The sequence below is a fragment of the Ostrea edulis genome, chromosome 2 (assembly GCF_947568905.1).
Source record: "Ostrea edulis chromosome 2, xbOstEdul1.1, whole genome shotgun sequence".
Taxonomy (NCBI): domain Eukaryota; kingdom Metazoa; phylum Mollusca; class Bivalvia; order Ostreida; family Ostreidae; genus Ostrea; species Ostrea edulis.
The window spans coordinates 38,973,447-38,985,849 of NC_079165.1; the positions used below are offsets into that span (position 1 = coordinate 38,973,447).

The 12,403-nt window shown below is 34.9% G+C and overlaps 1 protein-coding gene and 1 pseudogene across 1 annotated transcript; both read left to right on the forward strand.

Annotated features, from left to right (window-relative positions):
* Positions 1–1,239: 1,239 nt before the first annotated feature.
* LOC125680494 (fibrinolytic enzyme, isozyme C-like) lies at positions 1,240–3,745 on the forward strand. The gene is made up of 7 exons (XM_048920128.2): positions 1,240–1,371; positions 1,589–1,656; positions 2,067–2,236; positions 2,372–2,462; positions 2,723–2,900; positions 3,155–3,300; positions 3,548–3,745. The coding sequence occupies exons 1-7, from the start codon at positions 1,332–1,334 to the stop codon at positions 3,698–3,700; spliced, it is 846 nt and encodes a 281-aa protein (XP_048776085.2). The 5' UTR covers positions 1,240–1,331; the 3' UTR covers positions 3,701–3,745.
* Positions 3,746–5,128: 1,383 nt separating this feature from the next.
* On the forward strand, positions 5,129–6,247 carry LOC125679912 (uncharacterized; annotated as a pseudogene).
* Positions 6,248–12,403: the final 6,156 nt, after the last annotated feature.

Consider the following 12,403-nt stretch of genomic DNA (forward strand, 5'->3'; position numbering starts at 1 on the left):
TAATGTTTTCCTTAGAAATTATGCAATGCCCATAAGTTTACATATTTTACACTTGTATTAAGATTTTCTGCAATATATTTCTCCCATTATTGTTTATAAGTAAGGACTTCTCAACAGGTAAGAAGAAACATACACAAGGTTTTCATTCATTCTTTATTATTTTTTTTAATTTACTTTGGATGATGTTTCGAGCATCGGTTTTTTTTTTTTAAAAACTATTCTCACCAATCTTTAACAATATTTAGATTTGACCAGTTTACTACATACACGTGTACATGTATATAGATCGGGGCATCACACTCACGTGACAATTAAGGCCCATAGACCTCTTGTTATTGAAAGAGCAGCTGTCTATGGTGTCAAAAAGCCTTTTGTTTTTAGATTTATCATGTTGCAAATGTAAATAATCATAAATGTTGCAGATGTTTACAGAAATCAAAATACGACATATCAATACAACACATTTAGCGGTGTTGGTGCAGCAAAACTTTGAATCGTTATTACGGTATTAACCGCACAACTACCCGTAAGGATAGGCAGGACAGTGGTATGAAAAAACAAACGAACTAATAAAAGGATGACATTTCTACATCACATTTTGACTGTGCTGCAACATGTAATGAAGACGTTTGGCTTATGGCTGTCATATCGTTTCAAACAGATGTATTCCGTTTAAAGTGAAGTGTATCCATGATTAAATAGAATATACACTGTAGTTAATAGCTGATAAAACTACTCATCGCAACATTTATTGACACATACTACAACTGAATGCTAGACAGGATTGTACTGCATATTCACAAATTTTTCCTGTGGAATATGATGACGTCAACGTTGGATAAAAATAATCACAACAAAACAAATAGAAGTAAATGAATAAACAAATGCACGAAAAATGTAATATACAATACATGATTTATGCGCGAGTTATTTGGAGTCCTCCATACACATTTTCAATCAACGTAGCATTACAAAGTATTTCCAACTGAGTAGATTTAATTCATATGTATCAGTGTGTTAAAGCGACAGCATTACCTAAGAACATATTATGACAAACTTTATCAAATGCATTTACAAAAGCACTCGAAAAATGTCAAAATCATAGAGGGTGTCATTAATAAGGAAATAGAACATTCGTGACAAAATATAAATTACCACACATGATATTTTTCTTTGATAATAAATTTTAAGTACTATCGCTCGTAAAAATTGAGAAATATTACGACACAGTACTGTGTGAAAATATTCACATGCTCCCTTCAAATCATATAAAAGCCTGTCGTTTTCTGTATCTGTATTGCGACTGAAATTGCTTCTAAACTGAGTGAAAGATGCAGATCGTGGTATTTCTCACTGTCTTCGTTCTTGCGGGTAAGCCTTACGTTGATTAAGCGAGTCTACTAGACTATCTACTGGATGTCGATTTAAATACATTTTAGTTTCCTTGATGATTTCCTTTAAAACATGTTTTGTAAAGAATTGAGACTTAAACCAGAGTCTTATTAAATTTGACAAAATATGACAAGACTTACAAAGATTCGGTGTTTTCTAAACATCACATTTGCTGTCAATCTTTGCACATTTTCAGTGTCTGGAACACCGACCATCTATCAACCAGCCAAAGAGATCCTGAAGAATCTGGCCTTAACACCAGAGGTTTGTCTTTTAAGACATAATAAATTAATTAAAAATAATTGATTATGTTGTCTCACTTTCAGTTTGCGTGTTTAATATGACTTCTTTTGTACACTTGTACATAGTATATACATTTTCTCTCATTGAGACACCATCGCGTTCTGAAATCGGATACACAGCATGGTGTTAAACAGTGAGGATATTAATGTGATGATATATTTTCCTAGATTCCTTTGTAACTCCAAAATCATTTTTGCACTCGTTGAAATCTAAGAGTAGTAAAATTTTATATTGATCAATTCGACAATGTGCATAACCTCATGTAATATGAACCATCTTCTTTAATGGCTGAAAAAATGACTGCTATTTTGGATTTGGTACATAAAGAATAAGAACCTGGTAAGTAATTTCAAACAAAGATATATCTCCAGGTTGCAGATGGCCTCCATCGTATCGTAAATGGAGAGGAAGCCGATGTAGGAGAATGGCCATGGCAAGTATCCCTCCAGTACCGTCAGTTTTCATTCCTGCAGCACAGTCATATATGTGGAGGATCTCTAGTCAAGGCAAACTGGGTCCTGACTGCTGCCCATTGTGTTGAGTAAGTTGAAAGTTTCCATATCGAGTTATTTACATAGTTATATACAGATTGCATTTGTGGAATCATGAAATTCATATAAATATTTCAAATGGTTTCTACACGTTTGCTTATGATCTGACATTTCTAAATTTACAGCGGCCTGACAAGGAGTAACTTGCGGATTGAAGCTGGTATCCATAAAGTGTCAGAAAATGGGGTTACCAAATCCATCACAAGAATCATAATGGTATAATTCTCAATTAAATGTTTCAAGAATAAAACTTTTTTCCATTTCCTTTGCTCATGTCCTTATCGAACACAATATCAGAAGATCGCGTTAAATTGATATGGATCATGTCTCTATCCTAAGTCATTATGCACCCGGTATATCAAATCATTTCATTAAATTTGATATAACGACTGAAACAAATTTCGAATAACATTAAAGATAAATTATGTTGTATCGTGTATTTGAACTTCAAATATCTTTATACTGTTCGGTTACAGCATCCACAGTACTCCTCCAGCAGTCCGGGTTACCCTAACGACATAGCCTTGTTGGAACTGGAGTCACCCTTTTCCGTATACGGGAACATTCAACTTGCCACACTACCTACTGATAAAAACGAAGATTTCACCTACAACACTGACTGCTACATCACCGGGTGGGGGAGAACTTCAGGAGGTATGTTTAACAATAAAGATTCATGTATATCAGTTTGTTGGTGGTAAGAGGATTTGGAAATGTGTCATTCCGCAGACAGTAAATATATTAATTATATTGATTTATCTTATACAAACATCATACTGAACATTTTGAATACGCTCGTTGGTCGTATATGAAAATGCATGACGTGATGTAAAGGTACATAATGATTACTTTAATTTTTTAAGATGGATCCCTACCCGACGCTTTCTAATGAAAATTTCTTATTTTAGGTGGATCCGTTTCCGACACTTTAATGGAAGCTAAGATGACAAACATCCAGAATACTGAATGTGGAAACTACTGGTCCGGAGTCAGCGGTGCCTCTGTATCAGATTCTCACATATGTCCTTATGAACCGAATAAATCCGCTTGCAATGTAAGTTTACTTTTCAGTACCAATACAAAAAGAAATCATTAAAATTCTCTTAATGGAAACATTTTTGTAATTCTCCCTGATCTACTTTATTCCAGGGGAAAGGTGTAGTCTCTAAATTTTGAGATTTTCAGAAATTTCAATAAATCACTTGGTTTACTCTAACTTCTGCACTGCAGAGACAGCTCCCTCTAATTCAGAGACATTTCGGTAGGTCACTTGTTTTAATTCAACTTCTGCTGTATTTCAGGGAGACAGCGGTGGTCCCTACGTCTGCAACAAGAATGGTGGTTACATGTTGGCCGGAGTGACCTCGTGGGGAATTAGCACATGCGATGGGTCGTACCCAAGTGTGTATACCAGAGTGTCCAAGTATCTGGACTGGATGGCCAATTACATCTGAGGTCATTATCTTGAGTCAAGAATAAATTAAAATTCGAACACATTGTTTGATTGGTTTGTTTGATATTGGTAGGATTGGTTAACTATATTTTGTTAACCGAATGGTGACTGTATTATCAGCCATAATACTATCCATCTCATTGCGATCCAGCCTCACCCTCCAACACCTTCCAAATGCACCAACATCTAGATAGTGAAGTTGAAGTGTGTTGTAGTAACATACATATGGGACGTATGGGTTGTCCCATGGTTTAAAAATAAATAAATATAAATAAATAAGGACCATCGTGTACCAACACGTCTGATGACTGTGGTACTGTCTTTTGATGGCTGGACACATACATGTGGTCATAGGTCATAAATCATAATGAAATAAAGAAGTAACTTATATTTATTAAAACTAAATAAAAATTAAAAAAAAAAAAAAAATAAAATAAATTACATCTATATTTTTTATTTATTTAATAATTCTTAATAAGAATTTTTTTAAATTCATTAAATAAGTAAAATAAAATAAAAACAAAAATTAATAAGTAAATTAAAATTAAATATTTAAAATATTTATTATTTATTTGGATTTTAATAGAAAGTAATAATTAGTAATACATGTAATTAGTAATATTAGTGACCGGTAATAGTAATAGGGATGTAGGTATGTATATACATGTGAAATAATTAAAATATATACAGAAAAGAATTAGGGTAGGTTCGCCAAAACAACAATTATTAAAACAATTGTATTTATGGTTTAAATGCGTATTTTTAGGTTTTCAAGGTGATTTATATTTTGGGTCGGAGTTACCCACATTGATATTTTGGGTCGGAGTTACCCATATCTATATTTTGGGTCGGAGTTACCCACATTGATATTTTGGGTCGGAGTTACCCAGATTTAGTTTGGGTCAGAGTCAACCATTGCTATTTTTATAATGGGTTATGCATTTATGTAGATTATCCCAGGGATTGGTTGTACTTTAGATTTCATTTAATAGTGGTACAAACCATATTTCTTGATGTTTGTCACCCTGTTTGGGGTGCATACTTCATGATTGAGTATTTATACGTTAGGCACAATTTACTCTCAATACCTATTTTAATTTGTGTCGTTTTACCTTATTTCTTAATGAAATTATAATTCAGTTCAAAATCACAATGACCATGTGGTCTGCTGATATTGCATTAAGCAAATATTATTATCATTATCCTTTTATATCAGTTCAGTTTTCTTATGCATAATAAATCATTATTCTACTCTTACATTTCTGTGTGTATGGCAGTTATTACATACTCACCCTTCATCAGTTAAGCATGCACCTTGTGCATTACATATGTAGGTGTATACTATGTATTTCTACACTGATTTGACATTTTTCGTGGCAAATTGGTTGCTAAATAATGCCACCTTTCATAATTGACAATTTGTTGTAAAATGTGTATTGCTACAGGAACAATGCCACCCAAGCCCAGCCAGCGCCTGTCAGCAAAGCGCAGGAGAGTCAATTCTCCGGGTAGCTCAGAAGCTCCCAATTTCACATGTGCAAGTGATTCAGTGCGAAATGAGCCGAATCCCATTCAATCAAGTTCAAGTGGAGTGAACACTTTAGCCTCACAAATAGACTATGCAGAATTAGCAAAGCATATAGTTGCCCAACAGAGACAACAAGGAACAGAAATTCAGCAGGAGGCATCAGCACAGCCACAAACTATAACTGACAGTACACCCGTGAGCTTATCTATGTTAAATGGCAGTGAGGGAAATCAGGATGTGTCGGCCTCCAACTTAAGTTCCTTGTTGGACAATGTTTTCACAGGTGAGTCGGCAAGTAGGTCACAAAGTCAAATGCCAATAGAATTGTGTGATTCTGTGCCACTTGGGGCAACAGTGTCACAAAAAATAAAACAAAAGATATGGAATCACGAATTCGTAGATTTAAAATCTTTATTTCCATCCTCAGGTGAAGACCCACTGGCCATTACGGTCAAAGCTGGTAAAATAGAGGTTAACCAGGCATCCAACAATAAAACGCCACTAAGCATTAATCAGTGGACAGATGCTTTCTTAATCTTTGCATCAATTTACTTGCAAAAGTTCCCTAATGATGCCTGCAATATTCTTAAATATGCTTTCACAGTTCGTGAAATCAGCAGGCTCCATGTTGATCAAGCATGGAGAAATTATGATGAATCCTTTCGTCGTATCAGGGAATCTTCAGTTATTCCCTGGGAAAGGCCAATTGCTGAATTGCGCCTGAAGGCAGCATCAAGCAAACAAACCCCAAACTTATAAAGCTAATAAGGGGCAGTCCTTTCGTTCCACCGAAGTTTGTTTTGCCTACAATAAAGGTCAGCGATGTAACACCTCTCCCTGCAAGTACGCCCACTTATGTCAAGAGTGCAATGGCCAACATCCCAAATTCAAATGCACAGGGGCAAAGTCAAACTGGTCAACCTCCCAGCCCCAGTCAAACAATGCAAATGCCAGTTCTTCCAATCCCAATAAACCCGGTAAATTTGCTAAGTAAGCTCCAGGGTTATGACCCTCTTAAACTTAACTATCTGATTGAAGGCATTAGGTATGGTTTTCGACTTGGTTGTTCAAAGTCACCATCAATTCATCCTCCACACAACCATAAATCTGCTTATTCTTATCCTCAGGTAGTAGAAGAATACATTACCTCTGGCTTATCAACAAGTCGTATCATGGGTCCATTTGCTGTACCCCCATTTCGGAATTTTAAGACTTCACCATTAGGCGTGGTTCCTAAGTCTGAGCCAAATAAATTTCGTATCATTCATGATCTTTCTTTTCCTCAGAATGACTCAGTAAATTCTAACATACCTAAAGAGCACTCACAGGTTCAATATGATTCCATAGACACAGTAGTGTCCCTTATACGTAAGTTTGGCCGGGGATCTTTGATGGCAAAGTCAGACATAAAGGACGTTTTTCGTATTATGCCTGTTACTCCACATGATTATCATCTTCTCGGGTTTATTTGGAGGGATCATTTCTATTATGAACGTTGTTTACCTATGGGAGCCAGCTGTTCTTGTCAGATTTTTGAGAAACTTAGCGAAGCTTTGCAATGGTTTATGATGACAAAATTTCATGCCGCGGGTAAGTCACACATTTTAGACGATTTCTTTTTTATTGGTCCCCCTAATTCAGAGAAATGTAAGGTAGATCTTGCAGCCTTTCTTGCACTTTGTCAAAGAGTTGGTATCCCTATCAATAAGGAAAAAACTTTTGGTCCTCTAACAAAGTTGGTGATTTATGGCATAGAAGTTGATTCAATTGAGATGATGAGTCGCTTGCCTCAAGATAAGATTGACAAATGCCGTAACCTACTTCTAGCTTTTGCTTTACGCAAGAAGGTAACACTAAGAGAACTTCAGTCTCTGATAGGAGTTTTGAATTGTGCATGTTCTGTTATAATCCTGGGACGTGCTTTCCTGAGGCGTTTGATTGACCTTACCATAGGAGTTACCAAACCTCAACATTTTATTCGTTTGTCATGTGAGGCTAGAGCAGATATGTCTATGTGGTTGCAGTTTCTTGATCAGTTTAATGGAAAGTCTGTACTCTTTCCTGAATCTTGGGAATCTTCTGATGTCATACGTTTCTACACAGATGCTTCGGGTTCGCTAGGCTTTGCAGCTGTATTTGGCGCCAAATGATTGGTTGGTTCATGGACCGATGAGATGGCTACCTTTCAAATTGCTATTAAGAAATTATTTCCCATTGTTTTAAGTCTTGAAATATGGGGTACTCAGTTGAAAAACAAAAAAGTTCTCTTCATGTCAGACAATTTGGCAGTGGTACAAATCATTGTTGAAACTACTCAGGAAGGTTTTCTTTGTGTAAGTGATGTGGGTTGATTTTAATGTCCATACCTGTATTTTGTTGCTCGCAAGCTCACCTTGGATGGCACGGGATGTGATCTGTTGATCTCATCTTGTGGCCAATTTTTTGATGTGCCATCTTTTTGCTGCATCTTTGTAAGGTTGTTTTTTTATTGTAGTTGATGTAGACTTTTATAGATAAATTTGGGGGATCAGACATATTGAATTATTTTGTCATTGTTTATTTTCTTTCTCTATTTCAGTGACATTTTCCGTGGATTGTTTGTGAGTCTGATCCCCTTGTTAGTAGTTTGTTATCTAGTTCGTCATTTGAATAAATGACATTTTTCATACTCAGTTTGCCTTATGTTTATATCTAATATGATACAACAAAAACTAGCTTCGGTGACCTTTCTCAGCATTTTAAGACATAAATAAAATTTTGATAATAGAGTGACACTAGTTATTAGTTATTAATTATAAATTGTGCCAAACAAGAATTTTGAGGTCGTCGTCAGGCAAGAATTTTGAGGTCGTCGTCAGGTGCTACACCTCAGACCCTGTACCATGTTTCTGTAGCTAGATCCAGCTCGTAGCACGACATGGTTCCATAATTCTTATTCGATAGTATGTATTATGTGTATAAAACTGAAGATGCATAATGTAATAAGTGGTGAGTTAGTACTTATGTTAAAATTGTATGACGGATAAATTATCAACCATATGATAAGAAGTGGTATACTTAATTAGATAATATATAGATTTAATTAAATAATGAAAATATAAAATAGATGCAAAATCACAAATCGCATACATCCAACAAGCTTAGATATATTAAATATAATAGTATGAAGCAGGCCTGCATGCATACAAACTGCGACATTGCATCTAAATGGTTGAAAGGAGAAGTTTACTACAAAATACACACGTATAATAACATACCTGAATTTTATGTATATTTGCATATACATGTACTTATAATATACCTGGATTTGATGTATAGCTGCATCTGTACTTTAACTACATGTTTATATAAACTAATACGATAAAAACGCAAAGTTTACATTTATAATATTAATATGCTACCATACTTATTATATGTAAATGTTTACATACTGATAAACATATAGTTATACACGATAGAAAACCCGAATTATATGCTTAGTTGTTTATATAAGTATAACACATATAGTTGTTTCTATATTAATAAACATATAAAATTTAACATTAGAATAATGATGCTTAGTGGTTTCCATACTTATAAACACACGAAATTGTTTACATATTTGTAAACATGCACGATAAAACCTTAGTTATACGTATAAGTAAAACTTTGCACTGACCAACCGGAAGGAAACTTACGAATGATATTGGAAGCTACAAATCATGCAAATTGAAGATGGCGAATGAATAGATTAGTTACGTGGCAGCCGCAATCGGATCACGCGTTCGTCCTTTTCCGTAACCGGTAAGAAGACTCGGACGTCGATCGGCGCAAGAATTGCATCAAATAGATGCATTTCTTCGCCGGAAGCGCGCCCGTGGATGAGGTTAAAAGGCCAGAACCAAATCCCTGAATAATGTGTTATATATATTTTCACCACAGATTCAGTTTCGGTACCGTTAACGTCTTATTCACTGTAATACATAAACATGTAAGTGGAAATTGATATTAGTACAATACCTTAGATGTGTATAATATCTTAGATGCATTTGAAAGTTCACGTTTCATAGTGTCACGTACGACTGTGACGTCATAGTTACGTTTATGTACACGTGGCAACAGACACTGCATGAAAAAATAACTTTACAAAACTTTACTTCGGAAGTAAATTCTCCTAAAGGTTAACCAAAAATCAAGGTTACCTTTGCGTCAACTTTACTTTAATTAAAGAAGCAATGGTTATGCGAAATTAAACCTATAAAGATCACCTTTAAACTCCTTTACTTTCAACATTTGGCTAAAGATGACCTTTTACGATTTACTTCGCATTAAATATATTCTTTAAGTTCCTTTACTTCTAACAAATTAAAAAAAATGTAGCGAAAAGGGGGGGGGGGGTGGCTCTTAATCTGCCATTGTTAGCACATTAAAAATTAGTTTTAACAAAAGGCATAGTGCTTCAGATATTGACTTTTTGTACAAACAAAAATGTTTATGGATTGGATATCTTAAATGTTATATGTAGATATATATTGTATATATTTAACTTGAACACATCAGATCAGAAAACAATGAACAGATTTTCTCCCATGCCCCACAAAAACATATTTATGTTCCCCAAACAAAGTTTGGGAACATATTGTTTTTACTCTGTTTCTTATTATTATGTTCCCCAAACAAAGTTTGGGAACATATTGTTTTTACTCTGTTTCTTATTATGTTCCCTAAACAAAGTTTGGGAACATATCGTTTTTACTCTGTTTCTTATTAAGGTCTTCCGTCTCCTGCGGAAGACCTTACTATTATTGTTCGCGTTCTTCTTCTTCATTATTATTATTATTATTATTATTTTCCTTGGTAGTACACGCGTTTTTCTCAGCCATTTCTCGATCGATTTTCACGAAATTTTCAGGAAAGATGTCTTTTGGTGACGAGACTTTGCTTGCAAAATTTCGTGCTTGACGTCACTTCCGGTCAGGAGTTATCTCTCTTTTAGTGACTTTTTGAAGGGCCTTGTTGTCCACGCATCTCCTCCGTTAGTTTTGAAGCTAGAGTCTTGAAATTTCTACACAAGATAGAGTAAACATTTTAGAAGATTTGTGGGGGATTCGATTTTACCGGAGGCGATTTGCCTAAACGCTCGCCTGGACCTGAAAAAATGGATGCCAAAATTTGTCGCCGATTTCGGCGATTTTTGACCTTTGATCTCCAATATCTTTTTTCTTGCAAATATTTTGTTAAAACATGTAGAACAAAAGTTGTGCACATTTACGAGATCTTTTCGAAAATATCAAGATTTAGGGGCTAGCCCCTTCAATTAGGGATCTAGAAGGGCTCAAAGTCTAGATCAAATATCTCAAAAATCGTTAATATTTTTGTATAAGTCAAAGAACAAAAAATGTTCATCTCAACAATCCAAATCTATTCCTATAAAAATTTAGGTCATATATTACGTAATAAGGGGATTTTAAGGGCCAAAACTATAAATTTTTTACCCCTTGTATCTCGAAAACGACAAATATTTTGAAAAGCAATAAAGAACAAAAGTTGTTCAGAATGATGATCTGAACAATATGCATATTTTGTTTTTACCCTATGTGGCCCCGTTAAGGAGCTACAGTTTGGCCCCTAAAAATTACTTCTAGAACTAACTCGAGAACGGTAAAGAATTTCTAAATACTTGTTGAACAAAAAATGTTTGAAATGTCATGACCTTTCTTACGATATCAAGCAAAAGGGGCTGACCCTTTAAATTAGGGGCCCAGAAGGGTCCAAAGGTTTATGAGAATATCTCAGAAACTATTAATATTTTGTAATAAGTCATTGAAGCGGAAATGTTCATCTAAACGAGCTTGTTCTTATCCAATCAAAAAGTAGGTCATATGTTACGTAATAAGGGATTTTAAGGGCCAAAATCATAAATAATTGACGCCTCATATCTTGAAAACGACAAATTTTTTTGAAAAGCATTATTGAACAAAAGTTGTTCAGAATGATAATCTAAACAATATGTACATTTCGTTTTTTCCCTATGTGGCCCCGTTAGGGAGCTACAGTTTGGCCCCTAAATATTTCTTGTAGAGATAACTCGAGAACGGTAAAGAATTTCTAAATACTTGTTGAGCAAAAAATGTTTCAAATGACAAGGCCTTTCTTACGATATCAAGCAAAACGGGCTGGCCCTTTAAATTAGGGGTTCAGAAGGGTCCAAATGTTTTTGAGAATATCTCAGAAACTATTAATATTTTATAATAAGTTGTAGAAGCGGAAATGTTCATCTCAACGAGCTTGATCTTATCAAATCAAAAAGTGGGTCATATGTTACGTAATTAGAGATTTTAAGGGCCAAAATCGTAAATATTTGACGCCTCATATCTTTAAAATGACATATTTTTTGAAAAGCATTATTGAACAAAAGTTGTTCAATGTGTCATAACCTATCGATCAATATCAAAAAATGGGTCTGTGGGCCTCATGGCTCGCCTGTAGAGTCGATTTTTGTCCATATCAGTCGATTTCAAAAACTTGTAACTGGTAAATATTTTGTAAGGACATATTGAACAAAAGTTGTTCAGTTTACAGAGATCTATCGATTGATATCAAGAAATAGGCCTATGGTCCTAATGGCTCGCCTGTAGAGTCGATTTTTTGTCCATATCGGTCGATCTCAATAACTTTTTACAGGTAAATATTTTGTAAAGACATATAGAACTAAAGTTGTTGAGTCTATAGAGGGCTAACAAATGACATCAAGAAATAGGCCCGCGGGCCTTATGGCTCGCCTGGAGAGTCGAATTTCAAACGAATTTCACCGCAACTTTGCTTCAGAAGCTTATGATATGAAAAATTGATTATCTCTAAAGTGTCTTAAAGTCGGAAACTAAATTGGGACTCATTTGTCTTTTTTGTTGTTTTTTTTTAACTCCGAGTGCATCAACAAATCGGACGGAAGACCTACTCGTTGCTCGCAACGAGATCGTGTCTAGTTATTATTATTATTCTTTCTTTCTTCTTGGGACTTTTTTGTCCACGAGTGTTCTCAGAAACTACTCAAGGGATCAATCTGAAACCTTTTTAGGATGATAGTATAGCATATGTAGATGTGCGGAACGAATGTCATTTTGCATGAAAATGCATGCATGTGCATGCACGTGCATTGGATTTTTTGTTTACCAACTTTGGAATCAGTCTAACTTT